Genomic DNA, 21030 nt, shown 5'->3' on the forward strand with positions numbered 1-21030 from the left:
TAAATTATTACATGTCCTTTCTATCATTAGCAACTAATTACGATATGCCTTAAGGCACCTAACACTATTGGTAGTGTTGAACAATAATGAAGTGATCATACAAGTGATTGTGATTGTCGTGAAATTGTACTTGATCAGTGAATAACGTACAACGAATTTTGTTTTTTAATCTAAAAACGTAAGATGAATTTTTAGGCTAAAAAATAAAAGAAGAAGAAAAAGAAGAAAGAAGACAAAGATATAATTACTAATAATATTTTTATGAGAAATTCTTTAGTATGTCTGGCGTATCGGTAGTTCAAGTTTATCTAACCGTTAGATCTGTGTACTTTTTAATTTTTACGTGAATTTATGAAGATTTAACGGATAAAAACCTGACCTACCGGTATGTTGACGTACCGGAGAAGGTTCATATTTTTATATGTATAAAATTATATATTAACAATGTTTTTAGGATACTACCTCTAGGATGAAGTAAATTTTAATAGTGGCTCAAGTCATTCAGGCATATGTATCTTCTTATTAGCTTAGAAAATAGGAACCAGTACTATTAGAAGGAGCAAGCAAAAGATGAAAAAGAAAACAAAAGTGATGGCAAGATGCTTTCTATAACAATGATAAAATCCAATAAACTAAACAATAATCCGAAACTGGATTTTGTTTTTTTTTTAAATTATTAAAAGAAAAGAAAAGAAAAATCTCTTACAAAACTAAACTGAGAAAAAGCTTAAAAAATAAATAAATAAACAAAACAAAACAAAATTAAGCATAAAACAACAAAAAAAAAAAAAAAAAAAAAAGCAAACTATGAGCAAAATTTAGACTTTCTTATTATTTAACCTCTTCCAGCTCTAAACTTGTAATATTGATCAGAAAATTTTTTCTCAAAATATCAAGATCTGCCAATTTTTCTTAAGAACGCGAACCAACAAAACTATACACTTAATATCCTTTATAAAACGTACCTTAATATTTCCCGACTCTTTAATGGCTTCAACTAGGTTGAGCTGCAACAAAATGTTATGGCTGCGAAAGTGCACGCCCGACATGGTGCATATCACAACATCAACCTTTTTCACCGCATCCACAAGGCTCTGAAAATCAGAAAATGAACCCTCAACAAGATGAGCTCCTTCCTTCTTAAAGGAAAGAAGCATTTGCAACTTCTCGATATCGAGCCCGATCTCCGGCCGCTGAAGGACAAAGGTCGGGTGGCCCTGCGCTAGGCTTGCCTTCACAATTCTCCGCCCTATGTAGCCAGTACCACCCACCACAAGAACTTTGCTCTTCGTGGCCATATTTTCTTTTTTTGTTCTTTTCTTTCTGTTTGTTTCCAATATATTGTTGGTGAATTAAATGTACTATATATAGAGTTTAGGGTTGCTTTTTTTTTTTTTTTTTTTTCCTTGTATCAAACAAACGAAGGTTACTTGCTAACGCTAAATTTTCTGTAGTACAAGCCACTCTTGATTTGTTACATGATATAAAAAAATCGATAGAAAATATATTTAGACATGTGCAACTTGCTATGCTAATGGGGGTGGTTGGTGTTTGAAATTTGCAACCATTACTATAATCTAAATATTTTGAAAAGTAAGATGTGAACTGCCAATCTTTGATGTTATATTGTATACAATGTTTTGCTTGATTACATTAAAATATTAATTAGTGACACTGCCTAAAGTGTTAGAATTTCTAAAAATATTCTACCAAAAAAAAAGAACTTACAATAAGATACTCTTTAAATATTTAACAATAAAAAAAAACAATTTTGACATATAAAATCAACAAAAAAAATAATAATTTTGCTCAAACTTCGAAGAAAAAAATTTAGATTCTTTTACTGATATGCACGTTTTTTATTATTAAATTTGATCAAAATATAAAATCACACTAAAATAAAAAGTATATAAAATGGATAATTTTTTATACAGATATAAAGATTTAAAAAACATAGACCCACCAGTTTTTTATTTTTCAGATCTTGCTGTTAAAATCTCATTTTTATCCCTAATATTATTACAAACTCTTTCAGCAATGTTAGCCATTACATTTCTCACTGATCCCCTTTTGTCAAAGGCTTCAATCTCACGAAATTTGGCATAAGAGTTACGCGGCACATCATAGCTGATCATGAAATCTAATGATCACATGATAGTTGACGCAAACAATACGCAATTACATTGTCATCGATGGAGTAACTGATATCTCCATTTTTGACCGGTTTTGTTGACCTTCCCCTCCGTAAGGATTTGAGGAAACTGGTGACCAAACTTCACGGCTGTAGAATTGTGTGAATCAAAAAGAGGATTTGATGCACTTGTCAGAAAAAAAAAAAAAAAAAAAAAAAAAAAAAAAAAAAAAGGGATGGTAATTCTATATTTGATGACATCACAAACTGCCGAGTTCAGATCTGATATTAAAAGAAAAAATGACAAATTAGATGGTTGTCCTTCAAACTATAGCACTTGTGTCTCCTAAATTTTAATTTTAATTTTTTTTCCCTTGAACATCAATAAGTACTCTTGCAAAATTTTCCCCTTCATTAAATATTTACTTTCGTTATCGTTGTTGCCGTCATTTATGATCCCAAAAATCCTTAGGTCAAACAAATTAAAGAGAAAGTTAGGTATAGTAAAAAAAAATTATAATTCTTGTTGTGTAATTACACTTTCATGTGACTGCATATGAAAGAACTAACAAAGTAATTATTTTCTAAAATATTAAAATAATACTCATTATTTGTGTAATACGCATTATTTATGTTAAAAATCTTAAATTAGGAGTTTTTTTAATTAATTTTTACATTTTACATGATATTTTTCATTAAGAATTTAACAGAGGGGAAAATTTGTAGCAACCACTAAAGTTCTGGAAGGAAAAAAAAAATATCGCGGACATTTTATGACACGGCTTATAATTCAGAGGGCAGCCATATAATTTGTCTAGAAAAGAAAAAAAGAAGACTTGATTTTCTTTTTTAATCAGACAGCCAAAACAAAACATGTATCTGATAGGGCAAAAAAAAAAAAAAAAAAAAAAAAGACAAATGTAGCCACATCTTTGAACCATTAGATTTTCATTCAATTTAGTAAAATAGTCATTTTTTTTTATTATACTATAATGTGATGATTCAGAACTATTCTTACCAATGAAGCTTTTTTTTTTTTTTTTTTGTTAATACAACAAGTAATTAAACCGGTAACCTCCTCAAAACTCCCAACGCCACTAGACCAAGTAGTCTTAGGCCCAATAAAGCCTTTTTTCATACTATATTGTCATACTTTGCTCATTCAATGTAATAGTACTCAACTAAAATAAAAGAATAAAGAGTTGTTAAAAATGGAGGAGAACTTCCCTTTAAGCATAATCATATTTGACATTCTTAACTGCTTTTGGCAGGAAGAATTAAAACATAAATAAAAGAGAGATTTTTTTTTGGGGGAAAAAAAGGTATAAAATGGAGATTGAAAGATAAAAAGAAAAAAGAACATGACTTTCTCTTTTATTGCATTAGTAAATGGAAAGAGAGAAATAAATAAATAAATCATTTCTAACTAGAGGAGATATGGGGGGGAAAGGGTTTTTTTTTTTTTTTTTTTTTTTTTTTTTTTTTTTTTTTTTAACAACTCTTTTATTGGAAGTTGGAACAAAAATAGATTGAAATTATGGACAATTATCTTTTAACTCTTTTATTTTTCCATATTTATTTGTATATTTCTCTTCTTTCAATAGAATATAATTCACTTGTTAAAATTTAAAGTCAGTAAAAATTACAAAGTTACGTAAGGACAAGTTTAGTATACTATATTAACCCTCTGTGTTATTTTATTTAAGAATAATACGATATTTGATAATACATATTCATCGCATAATTTAATACGAAATTTAAATTTACTACAATATATTAACCGCAATGTTTAATATAAAAAAACTTTGTATTAAATCATATTGTATAATTTAACTTAGACGACCGTATTAAAAAAACAAATGAAAATTTTCAAAAATATCATAACTCAGGACCAAGACTTAAGTCGAGGTTGAGGATTGAGTTCCAAGTCCGAAGTCAGTGTTCGAGACTAGGGATGAGGTAGGGTTTTAAGGCCAAAGTTAGGGTCTAGTTTAGGGACCGTGATTGAGGTCGGATGTCCGGATCGGGTCAGTATCAAATTAGAGGACTAGGTCTAGGGTGTTTTGCAAAAAATATATACACGTATATTATATTTTATATATAATTAATATTGAAGTATACTTTTAAAACAAAAAAAAAAAATTTGAAGGGTCAAATAAAATAATTAATTTTCCTAAATTATAATTTGACCCATTTAATTTATACAATTATATTTTGATCCCTATATTTCTATAAAATGATTTTTTGACCCTGCTAATTTTAAAAAACTACATTTTAGTCCAAAATTTAAAAATTTTGCAAAAGATCCCATATTGATTTCCTCTACCTCTTTCCTCGTCCCTCTCGTTTTTGGGTAGGGATCGAGATTCGAGACCAAAGTCAGGCCTAAGTTTTATCTTCTTAAAAGTTTAAATACGTAATATAATATGAGGGTAAAACAAGATGGTATAATATAATGTAATAATTTAATACGATACAAATTGATTTAAATGGCATAGTTCAGAGGTCATTTTTTAAAGTAATCCTTGCAAAAACTTGTAATTCCCCTTGCTCACCCCAAAATCCTCGTAACATGTTTCTTCAATTATTAGATTAGTCGAAGAAGAAGAAGAAGACTACGAGAATTCACAGAGAAATCGGTTATCGAGCAATGGAGGAATACCCAGAGGAGATGAGGAGCCCGCCGGTGAGCTTGGTGGCGGTGGCGGGATGCCCGGAGCTTCACCAGACGGTGTCGACGCACCTCCACTCTCTGCAGCCTCCGATCAACTCCCTGGCCTTGCCCGACCTCTCCAAGATCTCTCTTCTCATTGCTTCCAAGCCCAAGGACGACCAGATTCCACGCCCAAACCCAGACGGCATTCTCAAGCGAGATTGGCTTCTCAAGCACCGCACCAAGATCCCCTCCGTCGTCGCCGCCTTCTTCTCCTCCGATTGCGTCTCCGGCGATCCTGCCCAGTGGCTCCAGCTCTGCTCCGATCTCGACAATCTCAAGTACTTTCGATTTCTTTCTTTCTTTATTTCTCATATTTTCTTGTTTTGTTTTTTGCTTTTGGTTTGAGTGGGAAGTGGGATTTTATTTTTTGGTCGACAGAGCGGTGATTCGTGCGAGGAATATCAGATTGGTGCTTGTGGTTGTGCATTCTCATTCAAAGGGTGGGTAAGCTTAAGCTTTTTTTTTTTTTTTCTTTATTTTGGTAATAGCCCATTTGAGGGGGGGAAAAATGATATTTGAGTTACTATGGTGTTAGAAATGGCATATAAAGTTGTGAATTGAAAGTTGTGATATGCTAAAAACTAGTTGAGAATTTTGTTGATCGCCCGTATTACAGGGGATAAAATTGTTTGAGTTGCTGTGGTCTTAGAATTGGAATTTGAAGTTGTAAATTGAAAAGTGTAATGGGCTATAAACTAGTCTGAGAATTTTGCTAATATATCCGATTTGAGAAGAAAAGTGATAAAATTGTTTGAGTTACTGTGGTATTAGAATTGACATGTGAATTTGTAATTGTAATGCTCTAGTTGTGGTCACAAATTGTGATGTTTTGGAAACAAGAGGAAATTTGATGATGTGGTCATTTGAACTCTGTTGCAGATGACATCACTGAAGATCGAATGCTTGCTCTACGGAAGCGTGCTGAGATGGATTCTAAGTACTTTGTTACCTTTGCCCAAAATGATGAGTCTGAACTGAAACAATCTCTTCACAGGCATGACCTTTTGAGTTTTGACCTTGTGTTTGCTTTAGTAAAACAAGAGAAAAAAAAAAAAAAAAAAAAAAAAAAAAAAAAAGAACGAAAAGGAAAGGAAAATGTTTAATCAATTTGCCCTGTGCATTGGTGCAGGTTGAGCAGCATATTTGCAGAACTTGCAAACACGTATTATAGAGATGAAGGGAGAAGGATTAAGACACGGATTGAGAAGAAAATTTATAGTTCAGTTGAGTTGAACGTTCGTTATTGCTTCAAGGTGAGCAGGCTTAATTTTGGATTTCGGTAAAGAAACGCTAAAATGATTAAGAATGTAGGAACTTTTCTTCTTGAACTTTTTTTTAGAAAGTATTTTGATGTTGCTGCTTATTATATGATTGACTTGCTTGGACATGCAAGGTTGCCGTCTATGCAGAGTTTCGAAGAGATTGGGCTGAAGCTATAAGATTCTATGAGGATGCCTACCACACACTTCGTGAGGTATGTATACCGACACCTCTCTTTATTTTCACTGTCTTAATCCTGCATCCTTTAGTGATACCTTTTGGTCAAAATATTTTGCACTTGGTTGGTTTTGATGGAAGTTAGCTTCTCAAGTTCCTGGTGGATAGATCTTCCTTTTGTAACATACTTTTTACCTTCTATGGTCAATTAAGAAATCATATAGGCTCTTGTAGCACCATTATGCAATGACGAGTTGGTGGTTTGAGCTGTTATCTGGGAAGCTTGGTTTCATCTCGAGACTATTTATTATAAAATATTTAATAACACTGCAATCTTTAGAAATAAAACCATACATGCGCCTTGATTATTGCCTTAAAGACAAGTTAAAAAAGCATTATATCTCTTGATTTTAGTTTGAGGTCTAGATGTCATGTTACATATCAAAACATATGTTTTACGTGATTCTGTTACGGATCAACAACTGTTGTGTTGGAATGGTTGTAAAACATCCAGTTATACATAAGTCTACAATACTCGAACTTCTGGTAACATTTCTTTTTTTTTTTTTTTTTGGTTTATGTGCAATGTTGTATACAGATGATTGGGACATCAACTAGGTTACCTGCAATCCAACGGTTAGTTGAGATAAAAACTATTGCGGAACAACTGCACTTCAAGATATCAACATTGTTGTTGCATGGTGGAAAGATTGCTGAAGTGGTTATGTGGTTCCGTCGGCACAATGCTTCATACACAAGGCTCGTAGGAGCACCAGAAGCTGTTTTTCTTCACTGGGAGTGGATGAGCAGACAGTTTTTGGTCTTTGCCGAATTACTGGAGACAAGTTCGGCAACCATTCAGAATATTTCATTTCTTGTTGGTAGTGCGGAGCGATCTTTGACCGAGTGGGAATTCCGTCCAGCTAATTACTATCAAGTGAGTGTTTCTCTACCTTGAAGGATTGTAGAGTTACGTATCAAACAAAGAGAAATTGATAAACAAAACCCCTTTCCCCTGTCATGCAACATGTTTTAGTACTTCGCCTTTTTTTTTTAAAGAAAAGGGAAAAAATAAAAACTTGTTTGTACATATAACTTTGCAACTCTCCTAATATCTGTATGCGTGTTCTTAAGCTCACTCACACATATTTCCACACATGTCCATATTGTGTGCATATGCAGACATGTCATGTTTGAGGGAAGTTAAAGGATGTAACAGTAGTAATAGCTAAAGTTCTCATTCTAAAATTTGAATTTGGAAGACTATGAAGTAGGTGGCTAACAATAACAATAACGACTTCACTCGCTTGGCGATGTGCATGTCCCCATACATTTATGTATTCTTCTGAAGTGAAGTCCCAAAACTGAGGCTGCATGCCATTGTTCACTAATTTTGCAGCTGCACGTTTTAAGAACGTGGGTGTGTTTGGAATTGGTTTCAAAATGATTTTGTTTTCAATAAAAAGTAAAAATGAGATTGTTTTGAGAATCATTTTGGGACCGATTCTGAAATTGCGTTTGGTTGGTTTTTAAGAGATTGTTTTGCGTATAATAAAATGAAAATTACTGAGAGAAAAAGGTAGGCTCTCTAATTTTCTCTTATTACTTGAATGAAAAATTACAGCTATATATATAGGGGAATGATTGCAGTCTACAACCGTGTGAACAGAATAAAAATCAAACAGAATAAGGGAAACAATCTAGCCTAAATAAGGAAAGAGAATACACAGAAATTAGGTAACTTAATACAAAATATTCAGCTATCCCAATATAGAATAATGCAGCCCTGGAAATCCGAACTAACTAAGGCAAGATTTCAACACTCCCCCTCAAGCTGGGTTGTAGATATCATCCATACACAGCTTGCGATTCAGTTCTTCAAAGTTAGTTCGTGGAAGAGCTTTAGTGAGTATGTCAGCTGTTTAGAATCTGGTAGGAGTGTAGACCAGATGTATAATTGCTTTCTCAATCTTCTCTGAGATGAAATGCCTGTCAATCTCTATGTGCTTTGTCCTGTCATGATGCACGGGATTCATTGCAATGCTTATGGCTGCTTGGTTGTCACAGAACATCTTGATGGACTTCTCACTTGGTACTCCTAGCTCACCAAGTAGTCTTTGTATCCACATTCCTTCACAGATACCTAGAGCTAGTGCTTTGAATTTACCTTCTGCACTGCTTCTTGAAACTACAGATTGTTTCTTGCTCCTCCAAGTCACAAGATTTCCCCATAGGAACAATACCTAGATGTAGATCGCCTGTCTAAGATATCTCTTGCCCAGTCTGCATCTGAGAAGACTTCAATATCTCTACGATCATTCTTCTTGTATAACAAGCATTTTCCTGGTGTCATCTTAAGATACCTTAAAATCCGGTTCACAGCTGCCATATGTTCTTCTGTTGGGTTGTTCATAAACTGACTTACAACACTAACAGAGAAACCAATATCAGGTCGTGTGTGTGAGAGGTAGATTAGTCGTCCTACTAGTCTCTAATATCTCCCCCTGTCTACTGGAGCACTATTTTCTTCAGTCCCTATCTTTTTCGTTGAATCCATTAGAGTGTCTGCAGGCTTACATTCTAGCATGCATGTCTCCTTTAGTAAGTCCAGAACATACTTTTGTTGAGAGACGAATATTCCTTTCTTGGATCGTGCCACCTCCATGCCTAAGAAATATTTTAGCTCACTGAGCTCGTTGATTTCAAATTCCTTGGCCAAAAGCTTCTTCAATCTCAATAATTCTCATTCATAATCACCTGTTAGAATAATATCATCAACGTACACAATCAGTACTGCTATTTTCTTCTCTGGAGAGAACTTCACAAACAGTGTATGATATGCCTGACATTGGGTTGTACCCATGCCTCACTACTGACTTTGCAAACCTGTCAAACCATGCACGAGGAGATTGCTTGAAGCCGTACAGAGATTTTTTAAGCTTGCACACTTTGTTGCTGTTGTGGGAATTTTTCCAGTCCCGGTGGCATTTCCATATACACTTCTTCTTCCAGATCACTATTTAAGAATGCATTTTTTACATCCAGTTAGTGTAATGGCCAATCTCGGTTTGCTGCAAGGGAAAGAAGAACCCGGATAGTATTGAGTTTGGCAACTGGAGCAAATGTTTCCTGGTAGTCTATTCCATAGGACTGAGTAAAGCCCTTAGCAACTAGGCAGGCCTTTAGTCTTTCGATACTACCGTTAGCCTTATATTTGACAGTAAAAATCTACTTACAGCCAACTGGTTTCTTGCCAGGAGGGAGATTTGAGATTACCCATGTGCCATTTTCTCCAAGGCTCTAACTTCTTCACCAACTGTCTTCCTCCACTTTGGATTCTTGAGAGCTTCCTGAATAGAATTAGGTACCTTCACACTATCAAGAGCCGAAACAAATGCCTGATAAGATGGAGATAATTTTCCATAGGAGACAAAGTTGTAGATGGGGTGTTGTGTGCATGTTCTAACACCCTTTCTTAGAGCAATCGGCATATCACAATCATCAGTGGCAATTGCTTCATTCTCAATCTCAAGAGTGGAAGTTTCCTTACCTGAGTGAATTTGAACAGGTTTTGGATTCAGTACAGGTTCTTGAACATGTGCGAGAGGAGTTGAGTGCTCTATCTCCCTTTCGGGCCTTTTCCTTCTAACATCTCTTTACTTGCAGTTTGTGGTGATTTGGAGTGATTGTGGTCATGAGTGGATGGATTAGAAACTGGATTTTGTGGTGAGTTTGCAGGTGGTTGTTGACTCTCGGATTCACTGTCAGGTTGTATATGATCCATAGTCTCAGGAAGAATTCATTGGATTGTGGTGAATGACCAGAATAGGATTCAGTATTGGCTGGAACATCTCAAAGCTGATATTCCCTCATGTTCTCCCCCTGAATTTCAGATTTGGGGTAGTAGGGTTGATGTTCAAAGAAGGTCACATCCATTGAGTTGTAAAACTTTTGGGTAGTAGGTGAATAACACTTGTACCCCTTTTGGTTTGAGGAGTACCTGAGAAAAATGCACTTGATGGATTTAGGATCTAATTTGCTACGATTTTGCTGATGGATATGAACAAATGCTAAACACCCGAATACCTTTGGATCTAAGGAAGAAATAATTTTGGTATGTGGGTAGTTTTGGAGAAAGATTCGATAAGGAGTTTGGAATTGGAGAACTTGGGAGGGCATTATTGATCAGGTATGCAGACGTAAGAACTGCTTCTCCCCAGAAATACTTTGGAACATTAGTGGAGAACATGAGAGATCGAGCTACCTCAAGTAGATGTCTGTTTTTTCTTTCTGCAACCCCGTTTTGTTGAGGAGTATCAATACAAGAGCTTAAGTGGACTATGCCCTGACTTAAGAGATAATTTACCAAGGATAGTTTTGAAGTATTTTTTGGCATTGTCAGTTTTTAAAACTTGAATCTTGGTTTGGAATTGAGTTTGTATCATGGAATTGAAATTTTGAAAAATTTGACCTACTTCAGAGTTTTCTTTCATGAGAAATATCCAGGTCAATCTAATGTGATCATCAACAAATGATATGAACCATCGAGTTCCTGTTATGTTTTTTACTCTTGAGGGGCTCCAGACATCACTATGGATCAAGGCAAATGGTTGAGATGGCTTATACGAATGACTAGGATAGCTACTACGAATATGTTTGGCAAGTTGACAAATTTCACAATAAAAAGGCATTGAACTTTTATTGATAAACAAAGAAGGAAACAGTTTTTTTAGATACATAAAATTTGGATGATCAAGACGATAGTGCCATAGCATAATTTCACTATCTTTATTGACATAAGAATTTAAAACTGACTGACTCTTAAAGGACACACCACTTTCATTTTGAGCTTGTCTACTTAGAGGAGTGTTGTTTTTGAGTAGATAAAGCCCAGAACACATCTCAGCACTGCCAATCTTCCTTCCCGAATCCAATTCCTGAAATTCACACAAGTTTGGAAAGAATTTAGTTACACAATTTAAATCACTGGTCAATTTACTAATTGAAAGTAAATTACAATCCAAACTAGGAACATGGAGGACAGAGTTTAGAATCAAGTCCTTAGTAATTTGGACCGAGTCCGTTCCCTCATCTTTGGATGAGGAACCATCAGCAATTCGGATGGTAAGTTCTCACTGGATGGCTTGTATTGGTGAAATATAGTTGCATCTCCCGTCATGTGATCTGACACTCCAGAGTCAATAATCCATGATTTCACGTGCCCTTTATTAGCTATAAAAGCCATTGGAAGGTTACCTTTTTGTGCTAACATACTGGTTTCAGGCACGGAAGTACTTGGCTGAGGTTGAATATTCTGGCTGAAAAACTTTTGTAGGACTTCAAGTTGTTCTTTGGTGAAAGGACTTGTCTCACTTGCGGCTAGACTATCTTCTTTGGAGGCAGCAACATAGGCATGATTTTCTTTGTCATTTGTTGGTCCTGAGGGCTTTCAATCAGCGGGTTTGCCATGAATTTTCCAGCAATTCTCTCTGAGATGTCTTGGTTTGCGGCAGTGGTCACACCATGGTCTTCCTCTCCTCTGTCGGTTGTCAATATTGTTGTTTGTTGGCGGTCCTCGTGCTGCAAGAGCAGATCCTTCAAGTGTTGGAGTAGATTCCTGAGATCCCATCATCACCTTTTTCCTGCTTTCTTCACGTCGAACTTTTGAGAAGGCCTCACGAATGCTAGGAAAAGGTTTGGTCCGCATTACTCTTCCTCTGACTTCGTCTAAATTTTGTTGAGGCCGAGAAGAAACTTGAACGTCCATTTTTGCTCCACAATTTTCTGGTGGAGGGCTGTGTCATCAGGGCACTTCCATGTGTGGACTTTGAATACATCAAGATGTTGCCAATAGCGAGTGAGTGTATTAAAATACTGAGTGACCGTGAGGTCTCCTTGGCGAAGATTGTGTAACTTAGCCTCGATTTCAAAGAGTTATGAAGTATTGTCATAACTTGAATATGTCTCCCTAACAACATCCTAGATTTCTTGTGCTGTTTAGTACAAGAGAAAATTCTCTCCTATCCCATTGTTCATCGAGTTAACCAACCATGACATTGCCATATGGTTCTCGGTTTTCCATTGCCTATATTTGGGATCATTCTTTTCTGGAATGGTGACTTCACCAGTGAGATATTCATCTTTGCCTTTCCCACAGATAAACATCATAACCGACTGGGACCATTGGAGATAGTTCTGACCATTGAGTTTGTGGCCGGTGATGAGAAGAGAAGGAGTGTCCGGTCCTCCATGGCTGCTCGATGCTGGTGCGGCAGTTTCTGGATTGGAGGTTACTTCGGATGTAGAGCTTTGTCTCTTAGTAGCCATGCCGAATTTGGCCATGAAGAAGGGATTAGGGTTTTTCAGAGGTAGGCTCTGATACCATGAAAATTACTGAGAGAAAAGGTAGGCTCTCTAATTTTCTCTTATTACTTGAATGAAAAATTACAGCTATATATATAGAAAAATGGTTGCAGTCTGCAACCGTGTGAACAGAATAAGGGAAACAATCTAGCCTAAATAAGGAAAGAGAATAAACGTAAATTAGGTAACTTAATACAAAATATTTAGCTATCCTAATATAGAATAATGCAGCCCTGGAAATCCGAACTAACTAAGGCAAGATTTCAACATAAAAAAGTGAAATCGTGTTTATTAATTAATATATTATAATATTGTTGATAAGTACTCAAAAATGAAAACAGAAAAGTGAAAACAACTTTCAATTGTTTTCTAATTCCTTCACTTCGTTTTCAAAACATTTGCTAAACAAACGTCGTTTTGTTTTCATTTTCATTTTTTGCTACTCGAAATACGTGAAACCCGTTTTCAAAAACGGTTCCAAACATGCACCTTGTTTTCCTTGTTTCTTCTACCTTTTCTATCTTTCGTTTGATTTTCTGCTTTGATTTGTACTACTGCTGTCTTTATGTTGGTATCGATGATTTTATTCACAAAATTAGATGCTTGTATTTGTAATTCTTGCATTGGCTTATATGAATGAAGACGTGATCTTGAAACAGTTAGCTGCTCAATACTTAAAGGAGAAGAGGACTTCTTTGGAAGTTGCAGTTTCAATATCTGAAACTCTTAATGCCACTGATAGTAGTGCTGAATCCGTGGTCCCTTCAACATATGTTGGTCAGTTTGCTCGATTGATTGAGCAAGGAAATGAATTTGTCATGCAACCGTAAGTCTTAGTTGAAAATTATGATGTTCCCTTTGAATCTTGAATTTGTTCTGTTATAGGTTTTGCACTAAACGTTTGAGATTCTTTTGATGTCTTTCAGCCTGACTGATGAAGAGTATATCCATTATGCAATTTCTGACGGGAAAAGGTTTCAAGATTCCTTTGAAATTATCGCTTTGCTTAAGAAATCTTATGATTATTTCAGTAATCTCAAAGTCCATAGAATTGGCGCATTTTGTGGTTTCCAAATGGCAAGAGAATACTACGGTGTGGGTGATTTTAGCAATGCAAAACAGCTTTTTGATGGCATTGCTAGTCTATACAGACGAGAGGGATGGGTCACTCCATTGTGGGAGGTCTTGGGTTATTTACGAGAGTGCTCGAGGAAACAAAGTATGATGAAAGAATTTGTAGAGTATTCCCTTGAGATGGCTGCACTGCCTATCTCATCTGATACTGGTGTCCAGTCTTCCAGAAAAGAATGTGGCCCGGCTGGACCTGCTAGTCTTCTACAAAAGGAAATAATACACAATGAAGTTTTTGGGTTCATTGGTGGAGAGTTGGGGCTGACAGAAACCGAAAACAAAACTGACCTCAAAGTAACTGGAGATAATCCACTTCATCTTGAGATTGATCTTGTCAGTCCCCTTAGACTGGTTCTTCTTGCCTCAGTTGCTTTCCATGAACAGATAATCAAGCCTGGTTCGTCCACCTTGATAACACTATCACTTCTATCACAGCTACCCCTTACTTTTGTGATTGACCAATTAGAAGTCCAGTTCAATCAGCCCGCTTGTAACTTTATTGTTGTGAATTCTCAACAAGCACCATCAGGTGCAAGTGGTGTAGACAGTCACCGAGTAGAGACTGCTCCCTCTTTGTCTCTTTCTTCAAATAGATGGCTGCGATTGACATATGATGTCAAACCTGGTAAATCAATAGCTCTCCTGTTGTCACTTCCATTCAAATAAGGCTAATTTACATTTGTTTTATACCATGCATTTCGAATCTTCCGATACTGACCCCTATTTACTAGGTAATAGAATAAGTGGAAGTTTGAATTCGGAAATGCTTGGGTGTTGTTGCTAGGGTATTTTCCCAGAACCTGGCCAAAGGAAAGTATTTTTAAATGATAGTTCACGCCCTTGTTTTGTGTGAGATTGAACATGCCCCAATTGCGTAGCTATTCATTTGAGTTAATCAATAGATTTGAATGGCGTGCAAACGTGTTCGTGCATATGAATTTTTGGAACTGCATATGAATTTTTGGGACTGCAATTCATAATTTGTCCGAGTGTCACACTAATGTTCTAGGCCTAGCAATCAGTTTAGATTAGGTTACATCGGCCCACCTATTTGCTATATTAAGGTTTTAAAATAATGCTATAGGCTTGGCAATTACACAGGATTTGGCATCCTGTGGAGTTTAAAGATATACAATCCAATAATAATTGGATTTCTTCATTTTAGTTCCCAATCCACTTTTTGATTGACATCGAATCCAGTGCAATTCTATTGGGTCTGGGCTTGGGTGTTGGTTTTAGGCACAACAGAAGAGAATAGAAAAGTTTTGACACACACACACAAACTCATAACCAAAAAGATTGGTTGTTTTGGTTCAGTTGGTGGATTTCTTCTGTTTAACAACCGACGTTATTTAGTCTAATTTGATTTCAGAATTCAAATTCTTTTCAATCCACTCCAATTGTGTAGAACTAACCAATCCAAATCAATCCACTCCAATTAGATTCAGTCCAATCTAGTTAGATGGATTAGTTTGGATTGGTTGGTTATCCAATTGAATTGGATTATTCTGTCATCCCCATTTTTTATGACTTGTGATTTTATCTGTCCCTTTAGTTATTTTTGTCTGCCCACTTTTTCTTTTCTTTTCTTTTCTCTTTTTTTTTTTTTAATGATAATAGAAACTCTTTGGCTATTTCAGATCAAAGTGGAAAGCTTGAATGCATATCTGTTATTGCAAAAATGGGGCCCCACTTCACAATTTGTTGCAGAGCCGAAAGTCCTGCTTCAATGAATGATTTGCCTCTTTGGAAGTTTGAAGACCGTGTGGAAACTCATCCAACCAAGGATCCTGCTCTGTCATTCACTGGGCAGAAAGCTATCCAGGTTGAGGAACCAGAACCCCAAATTGATCTTAACTTAGGTGCTTTTGGCCCTGCGTTTGTTGGAGAGAGCTTTCTGGTACCTGTTACTGTGACCAGTAAGGGCCATGATGTTCATTCCGGTGAATTGAAGATCAATCTGGTGGATGTAAGAGGCGGCGGCTTGTTCAGTCCAAGGGAATCAGAACATATCTCTATGGATAATGCTCATGTTGAACTTCTTGGCATATCTGGACCTGAAGGGGAAGATGAATCTGATCAGGGTGTTGAGAAAATCAAGAAAATACAAGAATCATTTGGACTTGTTTCTGTTCCGTTTCTGAAATGCAGTGATTCATGGTCTTGCAAACTGGAAATCAAGTGGCACAGGCCAAAACCGATTATGCTCTATGTATCCCTGGGTTATTCACCAGATGGTGATGATTCAACTGCTCATAAAGTTAACATTCATAAGAGCTTACAAATAGAAGGAAAGACGGCGATCTTAATAAGCCACCGTTTTATGTTGCCATTCCGTCGTGACCCATTGTTACTCTCGAGAACCAAGCCAGTCCCTGAGTCTGATCAGCTGACAACACTGCCTTTGAACGAAACGAGTGTACTCGTTGTTGGTGCAAAAAATTGTGCTGATGTACCATTGCAGTTGATGTCCATATCTGTTGAAGCAGATGAGGATGACATTGGAATGTCGTGTTCTGTGCAACATGGCAGCGACCGCTTAGATCCTGCAATTGTTGTGCCAGGAGAAGAGTTTAAGAAGGTTTTTAGTATCACTCCAAAGGTGAATCTTCCAAAGCTCCGATTAGGAAATGTATGTGTAAGATGGAGAAGAGATTCTGGGACTGGAGAGCAACCTGGCTCAACAGAATCTTCGGTTTTGACTAAACAAATACTTCCCGATGTGAATCTAGAGTTGCCATCTTTGGTTGTGAGCTTGGAATGTCCTCCTTATGGAATTCTGGGAGATCCCTTTACGTACTATATAAAAGTTCAGAACCAAACTCACTTGCTTCAAGAGCTTAAGTTGTCATTGGCAGACGCACAAAGTTTTGTTTTGTGTGGGTCGCACAATGATACCATCTATGTTCTTCCAAAATCTGAGAACATCCTCAGTTACAAGCTTGTGCCACTCGCCTCAGGCGCGCAACAGTTGCCCAAATTTACCGTAACCTCGGTTAGATACTCGACGGCATTTCAACCATCGAATGCTGTGTCGACTCTTTTTGTGTTTCCTTCTAAGCCTCATTTCAAGATGGTGGATGTGGGAGAGAAACAGACAGAATCCCTTGCAGCTGAATAAATGGAATTTGAGAAGCATAGCAATCACAAAAAGGGGTTTTGAAATTTTGACAACAGGTTCGGCTATGACATGTGCTTGGTTGGATTTGGTCGTTGCATGGTGACTGAATACTCTACCAAGGACCAAGTGAATCATTATTCTTGAAAAACTCCGCTTGAAAAGTGTATTGCTATCTGTGAAGAAATTCAGACCAATAAATACTGGTTGCAACTATGCGGGGATCGATTGATTAAGTGGTGCTGGACAATTCTTGACTTGGGAACCGAAGATTCGTCGCGGTGCACGTGCTGCAGCTAATACTATAGGAATGAGGGCATGGTTGAAAAAGAAGAAAAGAGAACTCTAGTGCTACTAGTAATTGATTCTAGTACTAACACACACAGCTGGAATAGAGAGGATTCGGTGGGGGTGATGAATAACGCTAACAGGATGTTCAATGAAAATTTGTTTTCCTGCTTCTGGGACAAGAGGAGTTTTGCAGTGATTGTATTTCATTTCATGGTGGTTGGTGTTTGAAACAGTCAACGGGGGAGCTAAACTGCTGAAATAATGGTACTTGGTACTTAATACTGTTATATGTTTGGTGTCTGTGTAGTATTAAATTATATTCTAATTCCATCTTCGTATTTCTATAATTGAAAGATGAATATAACCATTTCAAAAAAATAAGAAAATTTTTATTTCATAGATTTTTTTTATTTAATTTAAGAATGCTTCCAGAATAGTGGAGGATAGTAATGCAGCTGCACCACACGTTGTTCACGTTCATAGACCTCGCAGATGTGATCCAACAGGTGCATAACAATGGGTTAATAGGATACAGGTGCCGTCATTTTTTCTGGGTCCTATCCTAGGATCCCATATTGATAGTGTATGTTTTTTATCGTTAAATGTTATTGAAAATTATATCAAGAAAAAATATATAGAATAGATAAATTTTAATAAACATTGAAAATTATATCAAGAAAAAATATATTGAATAGATAACTTTTAATATAGATTTTACGGTTAAAATCAAAGATCTATTGTTGGAATTCCTATCTACAAATTTCATATTCTTGTTCTCTCTTTTTTTTTTTTTTTTTTTTTTTTTGAAATTTTGGTTTGTTGATGGGTGAGAAGGTTATGAATGGCGAGAGCACTTTATTGGAAACTTTGGTATGTAGATGCGGTTATTTCTCTTACTTGAAGCCAAATAAATAATAAATAAATAAAAGAGTCGTAGTATTTTATTTTTAATGTTTATTTTATTTTTTGCTGAAAAGGAATCGTAGTATTGAAAGTACAAAACAAAGAACAAAGAGAGAGAACTACCCAACTTTGACTCTCATCTCTCTCTTTTTATGTCCATTCAATACTATATCGTCTCAAATATAATGTCATACGATCATATTGAGATCTTTTGCACTTTTTAAGTGGTAATTTGAGTTTAAATTTTGATTTGAGTTAATGTATTTGAATATGGTTTGAGTTGAGAATCTAATTTGAGTTTGTATTTAAATGTACACATTTGAGTTATAATTTAAATTGAGGGTCTATTTGAGTTTGTATTTGGGTGGGTCAAAATTTATATTTAGATAATATTTTAATGAAAACTCAATGATGATAGAAAATTTTAATAGGATATATGGGTGAGATTTTGCTCGTCTCTTCATTGTGAACGTATAGAAAAAAAATCATCTCACCTCAATTGGAATTAAAAACGAAAAAGTTATGATATTTTTAAGAATAGATAAAATATTATTCATTAACTTCAGTTTGAGTTTAAAAACTTAAGTTAAGGGGAGGAGTTTGAACTCAGATTTTAGCCCCAAATTCAAGTTTAACTCAAGTTCAAACTCAGGGCCTATTCTTGTAGAGTGTAATTTGAGTGTAGTTTTTGAGTTGAATTTGAGTTATAACTTGAGATAAAGTCGTAACTTGAATTTGTGTTTGGTTATGTACATTTGATGTATGGTTTGAGATGATAATCTTTTTGAGTTTGTGTTTGAGTGTATAATAAAACTTAAATTGTAAAAACAGTGGGAAGAGAAAAAATATTTTTTTTCTTATTTGAATTTATTTAATTTTATGCCATTGAAACTAGATATAAATTAAAAGTAGCAATAAGTATAAAAACAAAATATTAGATTCTTCAAAAAAAAAAAAAAAAAAAAAAAAAAAAACTGAGTACTGACAATTTATTCCTACTTTCAGAAAAGAAAAAGGAAAAAAAATTATAATTTTTTTCCTCCAATTATTTCGATAATAAAATCTCAATAAAGATCCACGTCAATTGCTCTTCTACTCTTCTCTTACCTCCCTAGCTCTCTCTGACCTCTCTTTTACTCTCTTTACAAGCAAATTGAGAGAGAGACTGATAAATTCAAAGAAAAAATACTGAATACGAAACAACTCTCTCTGACCCATTAAAGAGCTCTCGAAATTCAATCAAAACTCCATTTTTTTCCCTTTTATTTGATGGGAATAAGCTAAAAAAACCAATTTTTGTAGAAACCCATTTACCGGTCTCTTTTTGCAGAAACCCATTTTTACCGGTCGGTGTCGTTTACCGGTCAGAGTGACAGAAACCCATTTTTGCAGAGACAAAGATCGAGATTCTCGCGGTTCTTCCTCTTCAAGAAGCTAGATTACCTCTAATGGATTTGCACCGTCGCGGTTTTCCTGTTCTTTGTGGTTTTCTTCCAGATGTTATTGCCCCATTCGCACGCGAAGGAATATGCACTGTAGCGGAGCAGTGGAGTAAACTCGAGTTGATGGGGAGGATAAACTCGAGAAATGGGTAGTTGACTTGAGTAAATTTCTGAGTCTGGTTCGAGTACACAAGTGGCAAACATTAACTTCACCTAAGAGACTGACTCGAGTACCTACTTCCCGAGTGAGTTAAGGCAACTGAACACACCCTCAAATTTTATAAAAGAACATGAACTTGAATAAAGTTATAACTTGAGTCTAAATTTTTTTTTGAGTTTGGGTGTAAAAGAACACACCCTAAGTCAGGTGGTAAGTTATAACTTGAGTCCAAAAATTTTTCGAGTTTGGGTGTAAAAGAACACACCCTAAGTCAGGTGGTTGTCGCTTCTTTCATTAAATAGCAGTAGCTATTGAAATAATTAATGAGATGATTAATTATATTGAAAAAGTGCTAAGATCACTCTTTTTGTCGTTCTCTTTGTCACTCTCTGCATTTATTATTTGACACATTAACTCCACTATCTTGTTTTATGCTAAAATAATAATATATTATATTAGTGGAGTCTACGTGTCAAATAATAAAAGTAAAGAGTGACAAAAAGAGTGACACAATAAGTGATGCTAGCATTTCTCCAATTATATAAGGTCAATCGGTAATTGAACGGTAAATTATTAATTGATATTGGTTAAAAACTTGATTGATATTGGCCAGTAAGTGATTAATAAAAAAATCAATCAGTTAATCAATTTCTAATCCATTATGGTTAAAAATATGATCATTTTTAATCCCATAAAATTTATGATCCTTATTAAAATATACGTAAAAACAAATGGTTATCGTGCATACCTTATTTTAATTGACGTGAGCTTTATATTGCATGGAGGAGATAAAAGGAGGGAGAATGGTCGAGAAGAGTCTCTTCCTATTATTTGATTTGAGGGAAGAGAAGAGGGGACTTTCTCCTTCTGAGCCTACTATATTGCACGCTTCTATTAGAGCTTATTTGGTTCATGGATTAGAACTATGAAATTATAATAATTTTCGATTTACGTGTGTTTTTTGTGAGAGAAAATACTGTAGCGAACCATGAACTATGATTCGAATCAGAGAACGAATCCTCCAACTAAACGGGCTCTGTGTAAAGATATATTAATCTATCAATTAAAGTTTTAAAAAGACCATTATCTTTAAAAAAAAATAAAGAATAAAAACAATAAGTATTATATAGTAAATAGTAAATAATTATGCATCTTTCTTTTCAACTCTCCACATCCTTCTTATTTTTTATTTCTCCTACAAAATGGAGCCTCACACTATATTTGATAGTAGAGAAAGAGGTGGAGAGAGAGCGGTGAAGGGAATCCATTATTTGGTTGTGAGAAATGAAAGGAGGAAGAATAGACATAGAGGGAAGAGAAAAGAGAAATGTTAATATT

General features: G+C 35.4%; 2 protein-coding genes across 2 annotated transcripts in view; one reads left to right on the top strand and one right to left on the bottom strand.

Annotated features, from left to right (window-relative positions):
* LOC21405632 (isoflavone reductase homolog) overlaps positions 1-1345 on the bottom strand; it is a 6559-nt gene extending 5214 nt beyond the window's left edge. Inside the window, exon 1 of the mRNA XM_010112123.2 lies at positions 966-1345. Within this exon, the coding sequence (XP_010110425.1) occupies positions 966-1298 (333 nt within the window). The 5' untranslated portion in view covers positions 1299-1345. The remainder of the gene's footprint in view (positions 1-965) is intronic.
* Positions 1346-4595: 3250 nt separating this feature from the next.
* On the top strand, positions 4596-17669 carry LOC21405633 (trafficking protein particle complex subunit 11). Its single transcript, XM_024174789.1, has 9 exons — positions 4596-5125; positions 5226-5287; positions 5727-5841; positions 5977-6100; positions 6241-6321; positions 6883-7221; positions 13307-13473; positions 13574-14403; positions 15419-17669. The coding sequence occupies exons 1-9, from the start codon at positions 4782-4784 to the stop codon at positions 16897-16899; spliced, it is 3543 nt and encodes a 1180-aa protein (XP_024030557.1). The 5' UTR covers positions 4596-4781; the 3' UTR covers positions 16900-17669.
* The last annotated feature ends 3361 nt before the right edge of the window (positions 17670-21030 follow it).

Source organism: Morus notabilis, unplaced genomic scaffold (assembly GCF_000414095.1).
Source record: "Morus notabilis unplaced genomic scaffold, ASM41409v2 Scaffold15, whole genome shotgun sequence".
In the NCBI taxonomy this organism is placed as follows: domain Eukaryota; kingdom Viridiplantae; phylum Streptophyta; class Magnoliopsida; order Rosales; family Moraceae; genus Morus; species Morus notabilis.

What these genes read in the sequence shown, in the direction of transcription:
- LOC21405633 (XM_024174789.1), top strand. Translation starts at nt 4,782, where the DNA reads ATGGAGGAATACCCAGAGGAGATGAGGAGCCCGCCGGTGAGCTTGGTG. An exon ending in TCCGATCTCGACAATCTCAA is followed by an intron (nt 5,126 to 5,225) that starts GTACTTTCGATT and finishes TTTGGTCGACAG; the next exon opens with AGCGGTGATTCGTGCGAGGA. An exon ending in GACATATGATGTCAAACCTG is followed by an intron (nt 14,404 to 15,418) that starts GTAAATCAATAG and finishes TGGCTATTTCAG; the next exon opens with ATCAAAGTGGAAAGCTTGAA.